Source organism: Xyrauchen texanus, chromosome 21, assembly GCF_025860055.1.
Source record: "Xyrauchen texanus isolate HMW12.3.18 chromosome 21, RBS_HiC_50CHRs, whole genome shotgun sequence".
Taxonomy (NCBI): domain Eukaryota; kingdom Metazoa; phylum Chordata; class Actinopteri; order Cypriniformes; family Catostomidae; genus Xyrauchen; species Xyrauchen texanus.
Window position 1 is genome coordinate 30,869,736 of NC_068296.1, and position 25,147 is coordinate 30,894,882.

At 38.8% G+C, this 25,147-nt stretch overlaps 1 protein-coding gene and 1 long non-coding RNA gene across 2 annotated transcripts in view; one reads left to right on the forward strand and one right to left on the reverse strand.

Moving 5' to 3' along the window:
• LOC127661424 (uncharacterized) overlaps positions 1–25,147 on the forward strand; it is a 359,800-nt gene that overhangs the window by 42,750 nt on the left and 291,903 nt on the right. The window lies entirely within an intron of this gene.
• rnpepl1 (arginyl aminopeptidase like 1) lies at positions 7,606–23,862 on the reverse strand. Its single transcript, XM_052152104.1, has 11 exons — positions 22,903–23,862; positions 20,283–20,423; positions 19,959–20,110; positions 19,559–19,675; positions 14,784–15,019; positions 14,431–14,544; positions 14,035–14,147; positions 13,808–13,916; positions 13,356–13,580; positions 13,128–13,270; positions 7,606–9,250 (listed from the first exon to the last, which is right to left on the reverse strand). The coding sequence occupies exons 1-11, from the start codon at positions 23,362–23,364 to the stop codon at positions 8,981–8,983; spliced, it is 2,082 nt and encodes a 693-aa protein (XP_052008064.1). The 5' UTR covers positions 23,365–23,862; the 3' UTR covers positions 7,606–8,980.

A 25,147-nucleotide genomic window follows, 5' to 3' on the forward strand; every position in this document is an offset into this window, starting at 1 on the left:
GCGCGTGGATAACGTACGCGTGGATAAGCGCGTGGATAACGTACGCGTGGATAACGTACGCGTGGATAAGCGCGTGGATAACGTACGCGTGGATAAGCGCGTGGATAACGCATGCGTGGATAAGCGCCTGGATTAATACTTAGGCAAATATCTATTATCTTCACTATTGTACCTTTTTAATTTGGGATGTAATCATAACACACACGTTTTCATGTTTTTTTGTGGGTTGTACAACAGTGTAGACACTATTAGTAATCAGTATAATTAGTATATTTATATGTAGGCCTACGCAAGATTTATAGTAGAACTGCAAAACTGTTATCTTACTTAAGGCTGCCAGTTAGTAAAAGGTAAATCAATTAATTCAAATTTGCAGTTGATATTTGACAGATTTTACTGCAGCCTACAGCAATTTTATAAAACTATACATTTAGTAAGGCTAACACTTACCAAAATTGTTCTATTACTTCTTTTCAACTAAAAATAAGTATACTTTCAGTCTACATTTTATATACTTCTCAAAAATATACTTTATGTACCTCTCAGAAATATACTTAAAATTACATTAGGTATAGGCCCTACTTGATTTATACTGAGAGAAAAGTCCAAGTATATTTGGCCTGCACTTGTACGCAATCTTTTGATTAAGATACTTAAAAGTAGTATTCAAAGCTTGGCTGGTAGTGGGTTAACTCTTTTGATCGAGTTGCCTATTTTATATATTTATATATGTTAACGAAAAACTATGTTAAAAATTATATATATATATATAATTTTTTTACATAGTTTTTCGTATACAGTCTTATAATTTCTATAATTATATATATTTTATAATTATAACTTATAACGTATGAAAATATTGATTAAAATATTGATATAAAACTGTCACAGTGTCTGGTTTGTGTTTCCCCGGGTGTCCACTAGAGGTCTCTTCCCCATACTGTCACCATTCACTCTGGAACTGCATTCCCCACAATCCTTGTCTGTACCAATCACTGTTCATTGCACTCAGCTGTTCCCCGTCATCTTTGTACCCAGCTGTTCCCTGTTATTCATTGTTAGTATCTGTGTATTTATACCCTGTCTGTTCAGTCATAGTCACGGAGTCCTTGTTATATGTCACACCACTTCTGAGTTCTGTTTCTAGCTTGTTTTAGTTCTTGTGTTTGGTTTGATTATTTGGATTTTGACCCCTGCCTGGAAGACTACGATTTTGGATTACCCCATTAAAAACTACTGCTATTGGATTACTGTTTCCTGTGTGTGTTATGTGACAAAAACAGATAATTTTCTAATTCTGCGTTTCTGAATTTCTGTGTAGGCTAGTCCATTGCTAGTGTACATAGGAATTTACTTTAATTCTACTTTAATCTTTCCTGCCATTGACTAAATTTTCCAGATGTTGATCCACACGTACGTTATCCAGACGTTTATCCACACGTTTACCCACGCGTACGTTATTCAGACGCAAAGTAAATACAATACAATCCTTTTTCAGCTACGTCGCCGCCACGCCGCCGCGGACTTTGAGCGCAGCTCCAACACGTGACCGTGACGTGTGACGTCTCAAATCTTACATCTGACGCCTGAATACTATGGGATTTTGGCCAGACGGCTCGCGAGCGTATACACGTTAGTTCACCTCTCAGTTTGCTTAGCGATCGCCAAAAAGTGCATAAATCACACCTCATATGCGTCTGAATAACGTACGCGTGGGTAAACGTGTGGATAAACGTCTGGATAACGTACGTGTGGATCAATATCTGGATAACGTACGTGTGGATAAACGTGTGGATAAACGTCTGGATAACGTACGTGTGGATAAACGTCTGGAAAATTTAGTCAATGGCAGGAAAGATTAAAGTAGAATTAAAGTAAATTCCTATGTACACTAGCAATGGACTAGCCTACACAGAAATTCAGAAACGCAGAATTAGAAAATTATCTGTTTTTGTCACATAACACACACAGGAAACAGTAATCCAATAGCAGTAGTTTTTAATGGGGTAATCCAAAATCGTAGTCTTCCAGGCAGGGGTCAAAATCCAAATAATCAAACCAAACACAAGAACTAAAACAAGCTAGAAACAGAACTCAGAAGTGGTGTGACATATAACAAGGACTCCGTGACAATGACTGAACAGACAGGGTATAAATACACAGATACTAACAATGAATAACAGGGATCAGCTGGGTACAAAGATGACGGGGAACAGCTGAGTGCAATGAACAGTGATTGGTACAGACAAGGATTGTGGGGAATGCAGTTCCAGAGTGAATGGTGACAGTATGGGGAAGAGACCTCTAGTGGACACCCGGGAAACACAAACCAGACACTGTGACAGTTTTATATCAATATTTTAATCAATATTTTCAAACGTTATAAGTTATAATTATAAAATATATATAATTATATATAATTATAGAAATTATAAGACTGTATACGAAAAACTATGTAAAAAAAATTATATATATATAATTTTTTAACATAGTTTTTCGTTAACATATATAAATATATAAAATAGGCAACTCGATCAAAAGAGTTAACCCACTACCAGACAAGCTTTGAATACTACTTTTAAGTATCTTGATCAAAAGATTGCGTACAAGTGCAGGCCAAATATACTTGGACTTTTCTCTCAGTATAAATCAAGTAGGGCCTATACCTAATGTAATTTTAAGTATATTTCTGAGAGGTACATAAAGTATATTTTTGAGAAGTATATAAAATGTAGACTGAAAGTATACTTATTTTTTAGTTGAAAAGAAGTAATAGAACAATTTTGGTAAGTGTTAGCCTTACTAAATGTATAGTTTTATAAAATTGCTGTAGGCTGCAGTAAAATCTGTCAAATATCAACTGCAAATTTGAATTAATTGATTTACCTTTTTCTAACTGGCAGCCTTAAGTAAGATAACAGTTTTTGCAGTTCTACTATAAATCTTGCGTAGGCCTACATATAAATATACTAATTATACTGATTACTAATAGTGTCTACACTGTTGTACAACCCACAAAAAAACATGAAAACGTGTGTGTTATGATTACATCCCAAATTAAAAAGGTACAATAGTGAAGATAATAGATATTTGCCTAAGTATTAATCCAGGCGCTTATCCACGCATGCGTTATCCACGCGCTTATCCACGCGTACGTTATCCACGCGCTTATCCACGCGTACGTTATCCACGCGTACGTTATCCACGCGCTTATCCACGCGTACGTTATCCACGCGCTTATCCACACGTACGTTATCACACGTCATTGGTCACGGCAATGTACGTGACGATCGACACGATGATTGCTTAGTTTGCAAAGTAAGTGCACAAATCACACCTCATAGACGCAAAGTAAATACAATCCTTTTTCAGCTACGTCGCCGCCACGCCGCCGCGGACTTTGAGCGCAGCTCCAACACGTGACCGTGACGTGTGACGTCTCAAATCTTACATCTGACGCCTGAATACTATGGGATTTTGGCCAGACGGCTCGCGAGCGTATACACGTTAGTTCACCTCTCAGTTTGCTTAGCGATCGCCAAAAAGTGCATAAATCACACCTCATACTTCCCTGGACTCAAGAGACGTACTAGCGACTGGCGCGGCCGCCTGTCACACCGGCGACGCCGGTTCGAATCATGCTCGAAGCGAGTCGAGGACACGTTGCACATGCGCACAGAGTGGAAGTACCACAGTAGATGGTGCAGAGTATATAATATGTATTATTATATAAATATACAATTAAATAAAGTATTAGACTGAAAGTACATCTGTAAAATCGATTTTCTTTTCTCTTTACATCATTATCAATCTCCTAAAATGTACCTCATACATTCCTTTCTAAAGGGACTTTGTTCCCTTCTCACTTAAAGCGCTTGTTAAAGAGTGGCGTGATCCATAGCAAACATGTTATGTTCAGTTTCCGTTTGTCCTACGAAAGCCGTCTCATTTAAACGAGGATTGTTTAAAGGACGACACTCGGAATATTGCAGCCTTAAAAGGACGCGTCCTACGTAGCACGCAGCCATCCAAACGAGACACAGTTTAGAAGTACCTGAAGTGGACAGAGAACACTGGTTAATTAGTGCGCCAATAACGCCCTCTAGAGGACAATGTCATTCCTACACAGTTCTTCTCACAACTCGTCCTTGGGGGTGCTTAGCAGGACCACTGGAGGTGCACAAGAAAATGTATTTGGTTATAAAATCGCATGTCTGACGTGGTCTACTTGATGTCAAACATATCAGGGTTTTGTTATAGTGGTATTTAAAACGAAATCTGAAATTTTTACGGTAATGATAATTTCATAGCATTATCATTACAATTTTGGGGGGAAATGTGCTTAATTACAATTTAAAAAATACGTTTCATTGTGCTAAACAAATCTCGCGATATCACATAATTCTGACGCCAAATTACCCCGCCCATTTTCATAATTGGCGCGAGCTAAGAGTTAATTAACGTACAGTACCTACGAGAAACTCACAAAAATGGCAAATTGATGAAAGACAGGCACCCACAAGAAATGGAGGTACAAGAAAACATCGGTAAGATGCTGAGAGCGATTTAAGAGTGAAACCGTCCTCCATTACCCACAATTGCGATGAACTTGTGCAAATATCCAGACCCATCCATCATACTGAGAGAAGGTAAGCAACATTAAGTAAAAATAAATATAAAATATATATTTGTTCATTATTTGTCATCTGAAATTTCTTGGAAAGATGTTCCAAAATGCTTTAAAGTCCCTGTGAAGTGTTTTGACGATGGCAGTTCAATTTGGTGTTTATGACAAATAAAGCTTCTAAAAGCTTCTTTTTTTTTAAAGTATTTTAAAAATTGATGTAATGCACATTTTTAAGTCTGAAACAATGTGTTTAAACAAGTCTCATGTGTCAAATAACATTTCAAAGTGATGCATTTATTTTAACTTCACCGCCCAAAAAAACGTCAAGTGGTGCAACCAAATATTTGTGTAAATATATATTCCTACTAAGTGAAATCTTTGGCAAGTATCCAATGTCTACCGTGCCACACATTATTATTTTGTGGTTGTGTTTAGTATTTACAATAATTTAAGCTTTTTGCATTCTAGTGGCCAGGAATATTTAGCATCCGATTTTACATTTAAAGACTGAAAAATATTATACAAATATACAAATGAATGCATTCAATACAATAGCTATTCACGTTATAGTTTTCAGCCATTTGTTTACTTTAACCTATTTATTTATTGGTTTAAATGAATATTTTACCTGGTCACACCACCTGACGATTATCAGTTATGCCAGCTGACAACATTAGTAATGACAGGAAAAATGCTGAATAATTGTATTTTTATTTCAAATTCAAAAAAGTGTTTTAGTCAACTGTCTCTATTGAAGTAAAAGTAGTAAACTGATCAAAAACAGGATGCATCTCCATGGCATTAAGTGACTGTTCTCATCTCGAAAGAGCAAGTCAGCAAACCTCTCTTTTCTCTGGATGGCCAATTTCTTTGCAATCCTTGATCCGTTCATTTCAGTTGTAGATTTTGCCTTTTGCTTCTCATACTTTTTCCCTAAACCCTTGTGCGACCTTCGGGACATTTTCGTCTGTTTCATTTTCTTTTTTTTTTTTCAATTATTTTGACAGTGTTAATGCAAACGGCATACATTTAGTCGAAGGTGTGTATTTTGGGGGGAAATTTTGATATTTCAACCTCAGTTCCTAAAATACATTTATAATACACTGTGTACACAAAATAGTTGCACTCAGGACCTTAAGGACAAAAATGTCCCCATTGAAACCCATTAAAACGGCAATATTTGATCCCAGTGCCACTGAAGCATAAAATCATGAGTTTTATGATATTATGCTTTCATTCCAGAGCCCTGGCTTCAGAATTTTATTTTTTATATTTCCCACCAGATGGTACCATTTTTCTCATGTTTATACTATGGAGAAAATACAAGAGGAGGATTATAGAGCACTGCAGGCCAGTTGAATAAATTATGTAGCTAAAATTGTGTGGCTGTGTTAGGATGGATGTCAGAGTATTGTGTATGTGTGTATTGAGACATTTGTGTGTGTGTGTGTGTGTGTGTGTAAAAACAACTGTGGCATTATGTAAACAAACTGGCATTTAAAGGGTTAAAATCGTAAAAACGAATGAATATTTGGCAGTTATGATCAGGACTGATGTTGGTTAAAAAAATGTACTAATTGAAAGTGGGATATAATATTAATATATAATATCATTATGGCAGTATTTTGACGCAGATTTTTGTCCTCCAAGGAACTCTGAGTAACTTCTAAATCAGACACGGAGAAAGAGTAGTGCAATAATATTGTTTTTGGAGACCAAACACTTTAAAAAATGTAAATTTAAATACTGAATTCAGAAATAATAATAGCTACAAAATGAAGAAATGTTGGCACTCCTCAGAACATGTAATCATAAGTTCCTATTCTTTGTCATTTTCTAATGAATGAGGAAAAACCGGCATTGCTGACATGACAGTTGACTGAAAGTAGCACTTAATCTATATGAGGAGAAAATCACCCAAAGTGCTCTAATCCTGCAGACTTTGACCTCTGAGACATCCATATGGTATCCATTAAGGCTGCATGATTGATTGGATTAAGAATAAAATCCCATTGTGACTTTGATTTTAAAACAGCAAAAGCCTGCGTCTTATAAAACAGTCCATTCAGAGCTTCAGTCAGCGATGTGTAATCGCAGGGTTAAATTAGGTAAAATTATGTTTATCATATTACAATCATCTTGCCTCATCTTGCTGGACAGCGAAAGATGCATTTGATGGGTTCCGATTTCCTTCTCTCCCCCTCCGTGAGACAGCTGAATGTCAAACCATAATTTCCTTACAAGAGCTTTGGGTGAGTAATATGGGGCCGATGAACACTGCGGTCTTTTCCATGTTTCCTGTACCTTTTGAGTAACTCACTTTTTAATCGATTCTTATTGGAAATTCTGTCTGGAATGACCCTACAGCATGGATTGTGCTCCCTTCTAAGTGCCCTGCAAAGGCATAATCAGTGCCAGTTAGAACACAACCAGATGTCCTAAACAGTCTTATGTGGAGGGAGCATTCTCGTTCTAGAATGCAGTTGATTGGACAAGGGTTCTCAATCTCTATGTGACATCATGGATGTCCCTTTTTTGATGCAAGTCTTTTTAGCTGAAAAAGAGAGACTGCAGATTTTAAATGCTTATATCTTCTGGATTTTTTTTTTCCACGTTTAGAAGTACACTAGCATATAGATGACCTTAAAGCTAATAGATGTGGACTAAAAGCAGCAAAACATTCATTTTGATACAACAGTACAAACCATTAAAGAGACAGTAAGTCTATCACATACTTGTTGTCATTCAAATTCAAAAATTAAAGATGGTGCTACTGTGAACAAGATGAATTTAGTGTGAATCTACAACATATCCTTCAAAATGCGATACTTACTAAAGTTAGTGTAACTATAGTAAAACCATGGTGATATTAATAAGGGCATGAAGCAAAAGTGTGGCTGAAACAGCATCTCAGCACACTGGCTGAAAGGATCACCAAGACATTTAGTCAGTAAAACAGGCAGTGTTAGATCAGGGTGGAAAACTTTTTAATTGTTGGCCACGCAGTGTTTAAACCTTCAAGTCACAACAGGCATGATTCTATAATTTAACAAAATTATTTTACTTGCTGAAGAGTGTCTGTCATATGACCTCTGATGCAAGAAGATAAAATCAAAGGTGGGAACCTCAGTCATAACACATATTCTGCACACAGATTTCATTTATTACCTGTAAAATTTGACTAGTTATCCTTTGTGCTAGTCATTAAGGCCACTGTTGATCAGCCTGGACCCATCCAGCTGAAACCTAAACCTCAACATCACTCACTGCATTTTTACAAAATCAATTTCTGTTGCTTTGTCATCAATTACTAATTAAAGGTAAAATTCTCCTATTAACAAAAATAGGAAAGGAGTGGGAGAGACACATTGTTTTCATGAATAATAATCATCTCACCTCATCTCATGCCCTGAAAATAGCATCTAACACATGTTGTATGTTTTCTAGGACAATGGTCACCAATGTCACCCAAGTATGGCTCAAATAACATAAATACAGGCTGTTCACGCAGTGTTGAAAACATCCATGGTGTTGAAAGTTTTAAAAGGCACTAACATGTATCCACCTCTTCTGTCTTGATATACCTGAGACTCAATGTTGAGGGGTTAGCACCAGGAAAGAGAGGGGTGAGAAACACAGATTCCAGTAAGCGTTAATCAAACAAAAAGGAAACCGTCCATTTATCCAAGAAAGGCTGAGTATGTGTGGATTAGGTTCTTCATCAGGCCATTGTTGGCTAATGAGTAGATATGTGCATTCATGACAGTTCTCAACAACTGTACTGGAAGGGGACTCGCAAGGGATTGATCCTCCACAGGACACTTCTGCTTTAATGAATGCAAAAAAGATTCTAGGAAATCTCATCAAATCCTCCTCTTGGTTCCTCAGTCATTTTGGAGAACAAACAGATGGATCATGGATGCAAACATAACAAATTAGGTGATGTGCATTGGCCAGAGGAACATATGCAGAATACCCACACAAATTAACAAAAGACACACACACACACACACACACACACACAAAAAAGGTAATGGCTAACAGATTACAACCAGTAGCCTTGATAACGACATACCCCTATCCATATGTGTGTGTAGACACAAACACTTGGATCGTGACATAATAACCATCATATACATGATACATGACATTGGTCTTCCACTTGGTACCACGACCCTGAGCAGCTTTTTGTTTAGCTTATAAAACTCAGACATTTAGACATCCCAGTGTTGGAGATGGTGTACATCCATGATTCATCGCTATGGTCCAGTCTCAGCCAGGGAATTCAAATTCTGTCCTGTTCCTGCCCTTCTGCTTTCACCTTAATCCTTCGGCTTCTTTACTGTTTTGGATTCAAGCAGACACATTGACATCTTGCAGTGCGATGGTCCCATTGGTGGGTGGTGGGTCTGTGGGTGGGGAGGGGGCGGAAGGTGGAGATGTGTGTAGAGAAGGGGCTGTGCTGGTGTTGAGGACACTACTTTGGAACAGTATTTGCTGTAGAGTCCTGCGTAAATTAGGGTGCAAACGGGCCTGAGTTTGATAAAATACTTCCACAGCAAAACACTTCATCACTCCTCCACACAGATCCTCGTACAAGGGCACTGTGTACATCCGTGAGGTCTGGAGAGTCGAGAGGAAAAGTAAGATGGTTAAAAACTTCCCAGTGCTAGTATAGACAAGACAAAATACTTATTTTCTATAAATACAAAGGCCTTCTCTTAAAACTACACATGAGTACAAAAGGTCAAATCATAATGCCCTAGTGAAAACAGTATTAGAACACTTGTGTACTTGCATGTACTAGTTAGACTAGTATAGGAGTTGCATGACTACCCATTTTTACTAGTAGATAAGATGCCCAGAAAGGTAGCAGTGTAGTCAGCGGGTCAGTGTTTACCTTATGTAAATTACTCTGTAAATGAGAGTTTGCGTTAACCAAATACAAGAAAGAAAACCATTTAAACCATAGGATGTTGTATATGTGCGGCTTCATTCCTTTCTCTCCATGTCACAGTGCAAAAACAGTCATGGGTTTCAGGGTGCATTGGAAGAATTTGGTTTTCTTTGAAAATGAACACTTTAAATGTCCACAGCACATTGCATTGATGCTCCTTCATATATGCTTTGAAAACACAAAACGCATGTTCACTTTATTTGCACTTTAGCATAATTCATAATATATTTGAAAATGTATTTGCATGCACATACTCAGGATGCAGTTTTTAGACTAAGGACTCACCGTATGGAACAAGCACAACTGAAATCCTGTGATGCACAACTATCATGTCGACACAGACTAAATGTGATGTCTAGTGGCAGGACTAACTGACTAGTCGGTGTAACAACTACACTAGTATAACTTTGACTAGTATCCCATACATATGTAAATGACCTCATGTTTTATGTAGTAAACTAAAGGATTAATTCAAGAGAGGTGCTGCTAAAATGGCTTCAAGTGGATTATTGGTTTTATAAAGGGGTGGCAATAGCAAAACCAATGTTCAATAAATAATTACATTTTTTTATTAATAATTATCACAATAAACAAGTCTTAGGCTAATGAAGATCAAAATTAATTCATTGCTCTGTTCATTGTCTTCATTTTAGAAAAAGATAATCAATACAGAATTCTTTTGATAAGGGGAAAAAAGAAACCAACCAAATCGGTTGTGAATAAGCATTTCTTTTTTTACATTTCTGTAAAAGAGTTATGACATATTAGCAGTTAATATTTAAAGGCTAGCAGAAAGTGTTTATTAGAAACACTGGAATACTGAATTGTTGTATAAAGAAAGCGGAGGAACAAAAAGAGTAAGTTGAAAGGGATGTATTAAAGTGGCACTTCTAAAAAGACAGTTCATCCAAATATTTTACTTCAGTCAATATTTCCTCACCTTGTGTTGTTATAACTATGGCCGAGTATCGCCAGCCACCTCACAATATGATACAGACTGCAATACGCGTCACGATTTAATAATACATCACGAGACTTACAGTCTATCACAATTTCATACATCATGATATCAGTAATCGACTGCAATTCACAAGCTTTCAATTCCAATGGTAGAGATTGCCTGCAATGACAACAAGCTCAGTCCGATGATGCTGTGAAACACCACCCCAGACCATGACAGACCCTCCACCTCCAAATCGATCCCTCTCCAATGTACAGGCCTCTGTGTAATACTCATTCCTCCAACCATAAGCGCAAGTCCAACAATCGCCCTTGGTGAGACAAAACCACGACTCATCAGTGAAGAGCTCTTTTTACCAGTCCTGTCTGGTCCAGTGAAGGTGGGTTTGTGCCAAGAGGTGACGTTGTTGCCGGTGATGTCTGGTAAGGACCTGCCTTACAACAGGCTACAAGCCCTCAGTCCAGCCTCTCTCAGCCTATTGGGGACAGTCTGAGCATTCCTGGTGTAATTCGGGCAGTTGTTGTTGCCATCTTGTAACTGTCCCGCAGGTGTGACGTACCGATTCTGTGCAGGTGTTGTTACATGTGGTCTGCCACTGCGAGGACTATCAGCTGTCCTTCCTGTCTCCCTGTAGCACTGTCTTAGGCATCTCACTGTACAGACATTGGAATTTATTGCCCTGGCCACATCTGCAGTCCTCATGCCTCCAAGCAGCATGCATAAGGCATATTCACGTAGATGAACAGGGACCCTGGGCATCTTTCTTTTGTTGTTTTTCCAGAGTTATTAGAAAGGTCTCTTTAGTGTCCTAAGTTTTTATAACTGTGACTTTAATTGCCAACTGTCTCTAAGCTGTTAGTGTCTTAATGACCGTTCCACATCTGCAAGTTCATTAATTGCTTATGGTTCATCAAACAAGCATGGGAAACCCTGTTTAAGCCCTTTACAATAAAGATCTGTAAAGTTATTTGGATTTTTACAAAATTATCTTTAAAATACAGTTTCCTGAAAATGGAACGTTTCTTTATTTTGCTGAGTTTATTATATTGCATATATACTGTAAATTTTGTTACAAGTTTGATGTTTAAATGCCTAATTTGTACTATTTACAAGTATTTACATCGATATGTAGAACAAGTGCTAAAACTGTACAGTCTCTTTAAGGCAAGTGGCAAAACTTTGATAGAAGTGTTTGTTTTGGTCAAATGGCTTCTTTACAGCATCCGTGATATGTGTGATTGGAATTAAATGTTTCTTTTGCTGTTTTTGATCGATAACTGACTATAGAGAACAGAAAGGGTATAAAAATAGACGCTGGTGAACCCAATTAAAATAGTTCATCGGTGCTGAACTTCTTAGGCATCACACTGTGATTGAAATCTGACACATTTCAAAAATCAAACACATTTTAAATCTCATAAGTGAGTGATTTAGGGTGATCTTGGGATTTTTATTAATTAGACATCCGATCGTTCAAATGAAGATCACGTTTAAGTGGAAAATCAATATTTCTGCCCTAGATCCAAACACCCGTGAGAGAGACCCTGTGTGTCTGCGAAAGAAACGGCCTCAGTTTTAGTCTCTCTCGCACCTCATAGTAGTGTCCACCAAGTGAACACCACTTTCTGAGTTTGCACTTATTTAGACAACTTGCCACTACTTTACTGAAATACTAGACATGAATAGTGACTACAAAAATAGTTTAATATAAATATCGATACATGGTTCTAAAGTATCGATACAATATTGTGAGAAAAAGTATCACAATATATCGATATTTGTATCAGCATTGCCCTAATTATTACCCCATATAACTTTTGCTTAACAAAAAGGGAGAAATAAAAAAATAAAAAATACAATGGCAGTTTATGGTGATCACCTCTTCAAGCTTCAAAAAGTAAACAAAAGTATAATTCAGAAGTTTAATCAATTATTGTATGCCAAAAAAAACAATCCAAAGTCGAACTTATTATTTTGTGAAAATCTTCACTAACTGTTGCTCTCCTGTGCAAGTGCACAAGAGCCATAGAATATATAGCTCCCGCTTGCAGGATGGGGCGTTCAAGCAAAAACTCATTTTGTTTATCTAAAACAGGTCCGCCACAGTGCACTGGAAAGCAACGGTCAGTGAAGATTTTCACTAAATAATACATAAGAAGTTGGTTTGTTTCTCTCCAAACCTTATAATATGCCTTCAGAACAAGACATGTCAATACAATTATTTACAATTATAATTTATTAGTCTTCTGAATTATACTTTTGTGTCCTTTTGATGCTTGAAAAGGTGGTCACCATAATCTGCCATTGTACGACATCAGTGAGCACACATTTTTTTCACAATTTCTCCCAATTTTTCTTTGTGAAAGTCTTATGGGTTTTAACAACACCAGAGGTAAGTAAACAATGACTGAATCTGAACTAATCCCTTTATCTCACTGAAACACATTGTGATCTTTTTAGCTATCCCTTTTTACTATTTACAAAATAAGTTTGTGCTTTCTCACAAGCATATGGAAATGCTATATGAATGTTCTCTCAGCTACAGTCTGAGGCACTTCAGTTAAAATACTTCATTAACTCACATGCTTATGTAAGAAGTTGCGAACCCGAGGCAGATTGGGATAAAAGCTGTTCCGCACCACGATCTGCAGCCATCGAATCTGGACTTCAGCATTCATGTCATCCAATAATGCAGAGTAGCAGCTTGAGAGAAGACTCATCACCTCTGAACAGCCAGTTACATTTCACATTACAAGTGGAAGACATCAAAGGAACAGCCTACAATGCAAATAAATCGGAGGGTGGACAACCTTGAGGCAAAGGTGAACGGTCTAGGAGTCGGTCCAGGAAGAGGACGGTCTGGAAGGTGCTCCAGGTGGAGAGGTCAAATGTTGCAATCACCTGGGGGTCAGGGGCATCGGTGCCCCAGAGGTCACACAAGTGCTGAACTGGGCCTGTTAGAGCCCTACCCGCTGAGAGATCTGGTTCACATAATGGAAGACCACAGCCATTTAGCCATCGTTCAAATTCCAGTCCTGAGCAAGAGGAGAGACAAAGAGGAAGGAAAGGGGGGGGCGAAAAGAGTCACATTTCTGTTTATTTAGCCTCCATTTCTCACACTGTAACTGTTGCTTTGACCCTTTGCTGTGTGTTATGACTGGCTCAACAGGGATATTCCTAACTGAGGACAAATGGAGCACAGCGAGATGATTAAGTATCTGTGTGCATTAATTACCATCTCTCATTTTTTGCCACGACTCACCCTCTCGTTGAGCGACACAGCTCTCCTTCAGCTCAGGGAAGAAGCCAAGGAAAAAGTCCAATAGATCCTGAGCGACTACGCTGCTGAACCTGAACTTCTCAATGTAGGCCTACACAACCCAGGGTGGAAAGATTCAGAAAAAGAAGATACAAGTGTGCTCTATGCTTTATGCACTATGAGGTATGAAAAATCATGTATGTGTTGTGAATTTTTGGTGTGTTTCTCACCCTAAGAAAACTGTCAAATCTCTTGATGTCACCGCACAGCTGTGAGAGGTAAGAAACAAAGCAGAAGCCTTTCTCATAGGTGAAAAGATTCATTAGACTGCTGGGGTTTATACCTGTGAAGAAAGATAAGGAAAATAAATAACATGGTGCCCTGACCCACAATTAATTTGATTGATACATACCAAAAAAGCACATTTTACAGACAAACAGAACTTTGCATATGAGGATTTTTCTTGCTTTTGTCTTCGTAAAGATAAGTAACAAGGAATTTTGGAAGTTTTTAAGAAGTCCTCTATGTACCACAAAGCTATTTCAGGTGTAGGGAGAAAGCACAATTTGCCAAACCAAATAGACTATGAAACATACAAAAGCAGGATATTGTTATAAGGACTGTACCTGGCTCAAATTTTGCCTGCAGCTTACTAACAGGGTTGTTATCTCCAAGCAGACGCATCTGTCTGTGCAGAGCATCTAAACGAAACACTGTCTCAAGACAGGTGAAGGCTTCTCCTGTTCCAAAATAGTGAGCAGATAAATGTAAGGAAGATTCTGGGATATGGGTAGGTATGAATAACTGCACATTGAAAATTTGCATTTGTCAGGGCATACTGCAACACTTGTGTAGAAACAGGCATTGTTCTATAAAAGCATGAATATAAGGGCATGGTATCTATACCCAAGTTTGTGTTTACCATAGCCCTACATTTCTGTATGTATGGAATGTAGGATATGTATAAGGATGCATTTACCATAGGCCTCTGTTGTAATGCGTCTCTGAGCATAAGTTGCCAGACCCTCACTGAGCCACATCTCTTCCCAGGTAGCATTGGTTACAGCATTACCAAACCAGCCATGAGCAATTTCATGGATGACGTCAATGAGCAAAAATTCCTGACTTTCCAGTATGGAGGAAATGATGAAGGTAAGACAAGGGTTTTCCATGGCAACGATGGGGAAGGAAGGAGGAAGGAACACCATGTCATACCTGCAAAGAGGTAGGTTGATGGCTGAATATACGCGGACTGTGTGAAATGATTTATATAAATTACAAGTAATACAAGATGTATTTTGGGCTATAAATCAATAATGTTTTTTAATCTAATTAATTGCTTGATATTCTGAATAATTCATTGCATATACACTCACCTAAAGGATTATTAGGAACACCATACTAATGCTGTGTTTGACCCCCTTTCGCCTTCAGAACTGCCTTAATTCTACGTGGCATTGATTCAACAAGGTGCTGAAAGCATTCTTTAGAAATGTTGGCCCATATTGATAGGATAGCATCTTGCAGTTGATGGAGATTTGTGGGATGCACATCCAAGGCACGAAGCTCCCGTTCCACCACATCCCAAAGATGCTCTATTGGGTTGAGATCTGGTGACTGTGGGGGCCATTTTAGTACAGTAAACTCATTGTCATGTTCAAGAAACCAATTTGAAATGATTCGAGCTTTGTGACATGGTGCATTATCCTGCTGGAAGTAGCCATCAGAGGATGGGTACATGGTGGCCATAAATGGATGGACATGGTCAGAAACAATGCTCAGGTAGGCCGTGGCATTTAAACGATGCCCAATTGGCACTAAGGGGCCTAAAGTGTGCCAAGAAAACATCCCCCACACCATTACACCACCACCACCAGCCTGCACAGTGGTAACAAGGCATGATGGATCCATGTTCTCATTCTGTTTACGCCAAATTCTGACTCTACCATCTGAATGTCTCAACAGAAATCGAGACTCATCAGACCAGGCAACATTTTTCCAGTCTTCAACTGTCCAATTTTGGTGAGCTCTTGCAAATTGTAGCCTCTTTTTCCTATTTGTAGTGGAGATGAGTGGTACCCGGTGGGGTCTTCTGCTGTTGTAGCCCATCCGCCTCAAGGTTGTGCATGTTGTGGCTTCACAAATGCTTTGCTGCATACCTCGGTTGTAACGAGTGGTTATTTCAGGCAAAGTTGCTCTTCTATCAGCTTGAACCAGTCGGCCCATTCTCCTCTGACCTCTAGCATCAACAAGGCATTTTCCCACAGGACTGCCACATACTGGATGTTTTTCCCTTTTCACACCATTCTTTGTAAACCCTAGAAATGGTTGTGCGTGAAAATCCCAGTAATTGAGCAGATTGTGAAATACTCAGACCGGCCCGTCTGGCACCAACAACCATGCCACGCTCAAAATTGCTTAAATCACCTTTCTTTCCCATTCTGACATTCAGTTTGGAGTTCAGGAGATTGTCTTGACCAGGACCACACCCCTAAATGCATTGAAGCAACTGCCATGTGATTGGTTGATTAGATAATTGCATTAATGTGAAATTGAACAGGTGTTCCTAATAATCCTTTAGGTGAGTGTATAAATATTTGCTGAGAAAGCCCCTCAAATATGGAGCAGAGGAATCCAGCAACACTTGCAGTGATAAACTTTATTGGACTTTAAAATAAATAACACAAACGAACGCTTTTCGGCACCAATAAAATGTATCACCGCAAGTGTTGCTGGATTTCTCTGCTCCATTCCTGTTGTTTCTATCCATACACCTTGCGAGTGGGTAAAGTAGCGCCAGATCTACTTCTACAATAAAGCCCCTCAAATAACAATATATAATGATTAAATAATTATAAATAGTTGTATTTAAATTAGTGCTGTCAATCAAATAAAATGTTTAATCAAATTAATTACATGAAATACCGATTAATTGCAAAATAGTTTATAAATAATCATAAATATAATATATAAGATAATAATTCAGATAATTAAAATACAGCACATTATTGTAGCAGACAAGAGCAGCATTGATTAGGCAACCCAAAAAGTGGCCTAATAAAAAAAAAAAGGCAATATATTGTTTATTTCCAAAGCCTATCATTGGCCTACAGTACACAGCAATCCATATTGTAATTGAATTTGTCAATCTGTCCGAAATAGATTTATTATAAGGGCTTGTCTAAGGACATGTCCATGTACACCTGCATCAGATGGACGCTTCTCACTTTGGTTGCATCAAGTCATAAACACAGTGTTTTAGGATGCCGTGTCAACTTAAATGTAGTTTGAAACAGAAAAACATGTCTCGAGACCCCTTCATTCGTAGTTGCACTCAGTCCAGCTTTGTTTGAACGCATCCTCATCTTGTGCTGTAGCTAGTGTCAAGTAAATTTTGTCATGTTGCCGCCTTATGCTAAAATGCTTAAAAACATTTTTTTAAATCAATCTACACTCCTTGCCCCATAATGATAAGGCAAAAACCTAATTTTTTACAACTTTGCAAATTTATTAAACAGAAAAAAAATATCAACATTGACATAAGTATTCAGACCCTTTGCTTGAACTTTTAATTTGAAATTTAGCTCAGGTGCATCCCATTTCTCTGGATCATCTTTGAGATGATTCTACACTTTGATTAGTTCACCTGTGTCAAATTCCATTGATTGGACATGATGTGGAAAGGCACACACCTGTCTATATATGGTCTCAGCTGAAAATGCATATCAGTGCAAAAAACCAAGCCATGAGGTCAAAGGAACTGCCTGCAGAGCTCAGAGACTGGATTGTGTTGAGGCACAGATCTGGGGAAGGCTACAAAAACATTTCGGCTGCATTGAAGGTTCCCAAGAGCACAGTGGCCTTCATAATTTTTAAATGGAAGTAGTTTGGAATAACCAGGACTCTTCCTAGAGCTGGCTGCCTGGCCAAACTGAGCAATTGGGGGAGAAGGGCCTTCGTAAGATAGATGACCATGAACCTGATGGTAACTCTGATTGAGCTCCAGAGATCATGTAAGGAGATGGGAAAAACTTACAGAAGGACAACAATCACTGCAACACTCTGGGCTTTATGGCAGAGTGGCCAGATGAAAGCCTCTCCTCAGTGCAAGACAAATGAAAACCTGCTCGGAAGGATTCTCAGACTGAGAGAAACAAGATTCTCTGGTCTGATGAAACAAAGATTGAACTGTTTAGCCTCAATTCCAAGTATCATGTCTGGAGGAAACCAGGCACCGCTCATCACCTGCACAATACCATCCCAACGGTGAAGCATGGTGGTGGTAGCATCATGCTGTGGGGGTGTATTTCAGCGGTAGGAACTGGGGAATGGTCAGGATTAAAGGAAAGCTGAACGCAGCAAAATACAGAGATATCCTTGATGAAAACCTGGTCCAGAGCGCTCAGGACCTCAGACTGGGACAATGTTTCACCTTCCAACAGTACAATGACCCTGAGCACACAGCCAAGATAACACAAGTGTGGCTACGGGACAACTCTGTGAACGTCCTTGAGTGGAGCCAGCCAGGCAGAGCCCAGACTTGAACCCAATTGAACATCTCTGGAGAGACCTGAAAATGGCTGTCCACTGACGGTCCCCATCCAATCTGACAGAGCTTGAGAGGATCTGCAAAGAGTAATGGCAGAAAATCCCCAAATCTAGGTGCACAAAGCTTGTTTCATCATACCCAAAAAGACTTGTGGCTGTAATCGCTGCCAAAGGTGCTTCAACCAAGTACTGAGTTAAGGGCCTGAATACTTATGTCAATGTGATATTTCAGTTTTTTCTTTTTAGTAAATTTGTAAAGTTATTTAAAAAAAAAAAATAATCTGTTTTTGCTTTATTTCGTGTGGATTGTAGCGATTTTTTTTTATTTTTATTATCATTTATTTTAAAGCATTTTATCATAAGACTGCAACATAAAATTTGAAAAAAAAAAAAAAATTAAGGGGTCTGAATACTTTCTGAATGCACTTTGTGTAATATATATATATATATGCACACATCTCTGGGAAAATTAAGAGACTACTGGATTCTCTGGATTTACTATTTATAGGAGTAAAAATGAACATTTGTTTTATTCTACAAAGTACTGACCACATTTCTCCCAATTTCCAAATAAAAATATTGTCATTTAGAGCATTTTTTTGCAGAAAATTACAACTTTCTGTTGTACAAAAATACCAAAACAATATGCAGTGTTTTCAGACCTCCAATAATGCAAAGAAAACAAGTTCATATTTATTTTTAAACAACACAATACTAATGTTTAACTTTTACATTTTCAATCACAGATTTCATGCGTCTTGGCATGTTCTCTACCAGTCTTTCACGTTGCTGTTGGATGAAATAATGCAACTCGTGGTGCAAAAATTCAAGCAGCGTGGCTTTGTTTGATGGCTTGTGGCCATCCATCTTCCTCTTGAATCTGCCTGATTCCAGCCTTGCTGAAGCACCCCCAGATCATCACCGATCCTCCACCAAATTTCAAAATGGGTGCAGGACACTGTGGCTTGAAGGCCTCTCCAGGTCTCCGTCTAACCATTAGACAACCAGGTGGAGGATCGGTGATGATCTGGGGGTGCTTCAGATGATCTTGTCAGTACTTTACAGAATAAAACTAAAATGTTAATTTTACTCAAACACATACCTATAAATAGTAAATCAAGAGAAACTGATAGTTTAGCAGTGGTCTCTTAATTTTTCCCCAGAGCTGTGTGTATATATATATAAAATATTATGTATGGAACTGACCTTCCCCAAACATAAGGCCCAAAGAGCCCCTCTGCAACATTGAGCCAGCGCTCCACACTGCCACCAAGCTTACTGACTGCACAAGTCAAAATGCAAGGCTCTGCCCACACACGACTCCTAAGAGCAGAGAGCAAAGAGATTATGGCCCAGGTGAAGCATCATATACCAATGAAAATAATGCACTCTATTACAAAGATTCATAATAATGGACCTGAGATGTTTGTAAAGTAGGCTTGCTAAAAAGACTAACATGAATTTCCAGCAGGCCAGTTGTCTGTGATTAAGCAGCTTAATCAAGACATACCAGCATCTCAGGCTGAGGATCAGAATACCACCATCCAAAACACAAATTACGCTGTTTTTTTCCAACAAGATACACTCTATCTCTTCTTAAACACACCTTGGCCCAATGTCTGCATGCTGAAGGTCTCCTGCGACCAGGGCAACTAGGTAGGCTGGGACAGGGTACTCCATGGAGAACTGGAAAACCCTGTCCTGTTTAGAGTATGCACTTCTTGAGGCACTCATCAACACTGTGACACCCTCTGGTACCTGCAGACAGATTGCAAACACACAGGTAAGGGGGAGGATATCTTTATTAAAGGTATTACACAAGTGTGCAATAAAAATTAAATGCAACCAGAAAGCAGCAATGATAATGAGCTCTACAGAATTCTGTCAAAGTTATTGAAGTTGTTCCAAGCAGCCAATTAGATAGACTTACCCGGACAGTGGCAGAGTAGGTGCTTTTGACGGCTGGCGTGTCAAAGCAGGGAAAGAACGACCGATTGCAGACAGAGTGACCCTGAGTGAAGACTAATGGACGAGTTTGTCCACATGTCAACTCTGCATCCAGCCACCAGATCTGATGGAGGGACCAGGTAATAATGAGTTGAGGGAGAAACTAACAAATAAATGTGGAACTTGCAAATGCTTTAAGGCAGCTAAAAGCACAGCTCCAATTTGCTTAGATTAATCAGTACTTTAAAAAAATCTGAATAATGGTGTATACATTATAATTAAAAAATTACTTTATTTTGTTGCTGTGCCAAAGGTGAATCTAAAGTTGATTAAGTTGCGAAAACTAAGGACAAATGCCCACATAAAGAGGATTAGATACAAATACCCATGTTTGTGTGTGTGTGCGTCAATTTTATGCCACTAAAAATGCACTATGTAAATGAGTGTGTTTTGCAGGGCTTGAACAGGGTGATAAAAACTAATAAAACAACACGGAGGAGTAAAAAGAGAACCTAAATGTTTAAAATGACCACCCGTCCCTGCTAAAACAGTTTGTTTGCGAAAAGCGGCAGTAAATATGCATTAAATTTGCCACAAAATATTGCAGCTCTTCACCGGTAGTGATGAACCTGCAGCAAACCTTTGGCAACAATAGACAATTTTCCACAACTGGCAAACATGCCTACAGCAAATCTGTGGCAACAATGAAAAGTTTGGCGCAAAGCATGTGAAAATGAGTGGCAAATTTGCAGCATGTATGCCAAAAGAGTTTGCCAGAAATCTACATTTTTGTAAGAGCCTCTGTGTAAGTGGGAAATAGATGTTCAGGTTACAATATAAATGATTTAACAATAATCAAGACTGTTTTTGCACTGATAGATATCTAGGGAACAATGGGGCTAAAGGCCCTTTGGGGTAAAAGGCCACGTTTGATTAGATTTTCTCCCAAAACCCCAAACTACCACAGAAATTTCCTTAACACCTCTTTGTTACTATGCACTGCAAAATATTCCTGATCCATGACATCATTGCGAGCTATGCAGGGATGGATTACTGATGGGGCCAATGATTCTGAGGTAATTTGATCTAATATATATATATATATATATATATATATATATATATATATATATATATATATAATTAATTATTGTTGCAAAGATATGTAGCTAATGAGAATCCCTGAAATTATCATTTATTTTGAGAAAATAAATATTTAGAATTTTCAGTTTTGTTCCAGATGATTAAAACTAAAAATGTATAACTGTCCAATAAATGAAAGAACCAACTAACAAAAAAACATTGCAGGCCCCTATAAAACAAACTGTTTTTCTTAAAGGAATATTGTGGGTTAAATACAAATTTAGCTCAATTGACAGCATATGTCCAATCCATAAATGTTAAAATACTCATAGACACTTATACACAATATCTGTCAACATTATTTTAGTATAATAAAATCACTTTCTAACCTTTTCTGTATCAAATTTTAGCCAATAATACAACTTTGTTGCCATGACGATGTAATGTCAAAAACCCTAAAATAACTGTAAATACTATGATTTAAACAACGTTACAGATCAAATAATACAAAGGTTTTATCAGAAGATTTAATGTAGCCCAAGTGCTTTAATAAAATTATAAAATTCACAAATAATTGTCCCAAATGCCCAAAATGTTGTTTATTGAGCTTAACTTGTATTGAACCCAGAACATTCCTTTAAGTGGGGTGAATAGACTAATGAAAAATTAAAGTAAGCTCACATTGACTGATCCAATCACATTGCAGATGAATTTGTTTATAGAATACTTGAGATTTTATTAAATGCCAAATGTGATCTGAAATGACCAGAAAATGGTTAAACCTTTTATGAAGTGGTTATTTTAAATAAGTAGTCCTATCATCATAATCTGTTCCTCAAATGTATTTGAGGAAGTTGACAAATTTTGCCCTATAACTATTGTCTCTATATATACACATGATATAATTGTTATCCCATCATATTACGCATTTAAACACTTAACATGGGAGCCTTTTACCCCAAGTGTGGCTTCCTCGTCATCCCACTCCCACCCTATATAAAATAATAATAGAAATTATTATTTTATTTTTTTCAATCTTGATACAGTTTGTATGGTGTGCCTTTAGCCCCATTGTACCATTACCATCTTCCATTCAGTGTCCCACTAAACAATGGTTACCTTTCCAGTAATTATGCCATGTAGTCATAATCATGACCTGGATAACTCGTTATCTACTTAAGGGGGCATGTCACTAGACTGGCTGAGGTCAGTATTATCTGTGGCACAAACTGTCCAGTACAGTTACTGTTTTATATCCTTGCAGACAAAATAGGATGAGGAGACAGGCATGTTACAATTTCCCAAAACACATCCCTAACCTGGCAAAATAAAGCCGTGACAAAAGTAGCCTAATGGAGGTTATTATCAGCATTAAGACTCCACTGCCGGGCTATATTGAATGGAAACTGAATTCTCCCACCACCAACTCTGTGTACAGTAGTCTTGTGCAACAAAGTTGTTGTTGTTGTTATTAGCGTGGCACAATGGCAGTGTGTCAGCTATCCCCGTGTTGACCTTACCGCAGGGCCGTCTGTGGTGGTGTAGCGTATGGTGACACGGAAAGCCCGGTGTGGCCGGATCACGGCGGCAGGGAGGCTGATGTTCAGCGAGGAGCCGTAATCGGTGAACGGCTCAACTCGGTGGGTGAGCGAGAGAAACACATCAGGAGCACCGGAGGCACCGGGCACCTTACAGTCCACGGAATGAATTAATAACGAAGGGTGTGTATCCAAAATGAGAGACTGAACACCGGGCTGGACGGGTGTGAGCTCCAGAACCTGCCACCCCGTTATCCTCTTGACGGCGAAATTCAGGTGGAGGTCCAGATGAAAATGTCGGAGTTTAAAGCTGTGGAAGTTGGACGCTGACGCGACGTCCACCAGGCGACAGTGAGTCAGACTCCGGCCGCCCTCGCAGGACTTACCGGGCACAGTCAGCACTTTCCGACAGCAGCACAGCGTCGGCCGCTGCAGCTCGGTCATTGTGAAGTTTGGCGAAGAAATACACGTTAACGTGACGATTAAACTTTAAAGCGGCAAAGGCGCTCGGAGATCTATGGAGTCGAGCTCGGCGGAAAAGAAACAGACGAGCGACCGGGTTCGTTACATTGTTGCTTTAGTTAAAGGAGCGGTCGAGACAGGACAACGAGCAGAGGAGGAAACCAATGCGAGAAATGATACTAAAACGACCAGGAAGGCAGTAAAAACAGGCATAAAAACAACTACAAGAACAAAACTGAACGTAAAATCCATCACAGCCGTAGACACGACTGAGTTGAATCCTCCGACCTCCATCTAAACGGAATATTTGTGTTGATGTCCCGTTGTCGATAAGGCTCACGGTGCGCCTTGAAAGCCAACGGGAGCTCGGTAAAAACTACTGAGAGAAAAGGATTGGCATAGCAAAGCCCTAGTGGGCAGGAATGGTCTGAGTTAAGTGACTCCCTTAGAAAACAGGAAGTAAAAACGGGAGGAAATCATTTCAAGACGATAAAGTTTTCAAGCTGCAGGGGGGCGCTGCGGAGCTCGTGCAGGACCTCAAAAACACTGTCCACTTAATGGCACGAAAACAAGACAAGAGAGCACAACAGTTGTTCTGTATGCTAAATTTAATAGTTTTACAGTCATGTCAAGCCCACATTACTGTTGATAATACTACTTATCGTCCCACCCATATTGTATATTGGGGGTGATGTAGCTTACCCAGACGGGTAACACAAAGATGGTTTCAGACCCCTGAATGTGTGGTTTATAAACTATTGAGCAAGATACTTAAAGAGTAGTTCGCCTCTACTCTCTCTAACTCATGTCGCTTGAAACGCATTTTTGGTCCATGTAACACAAAGGAGTTATCTAGCAAAATGCCTGCCAAGTGCAATGCAAAGTGGCTGCCAAGCTCCAAAAAGGATAATTAAAAGATGATGTGTGTAACATCTTCACTGTTAAAATATTTTTTCTTATATCAGCTAAATATGCAGAGAGAACTATCTGTAAACCATATGTAAGTTGAATTTCCCGGAAAATGTAAACACTGTGGCTCTATGGGCACATTCAGAATTACTCTTGTTTGTTTGAGCAGCCCAGCCAGCCTGAAACGGCAACAAAACTGCTTTCTGAATATGCCATTCATCTGCTGTAGATCAAACAAACAAATCTCACACCATTAGTTGAGTAATGTTGTTGCGGCAGGTCTAAGTGGGTCACTTAAAACAAAACAAATTTTTATAGCACCACAGAGACACAGTGACTACGTTTACATGGGCACCAGAAAGCGGCTTATTGCGAGAAAGTGGGTTATTGTGAGAAAGCAGCGTTCCCGTTTACATGCACTGTATAAGCAACTTTCTCTTTACTCCTGATTACACGCGGCTCAGTCAGTAAGCAGCTTTATCCATAACAATATAAACTCCCCTTGATGCTTGTGTTAACAAGCATGGTATCCGAGGAAGACTTCACTCTTTTATTCTGCGTTGCTTCGCTTTATTTCCAGATATTCCAGAGTTGTTGCCGTGTTTGTTTCCATAACTTTCTGCTACTTTGCGATATGCAGTGGAACTTCTCTAAAATAATGGGGTTTCCCTCTTACATAAAACTCCAGGATTTTCTCAATGTACCAGCGCATATAGCCAACGTGAGGGACCGTCAATATTTAAATGGTGTGTATAGTTTATAGTGGATGTGATTTTCCCACTGTAGTCCCAGAAATCTTTCTACTTTGTTGACTTGTTGGGCTCCATCTTATGATGTTTGTTCTCTTGTCTGTTCC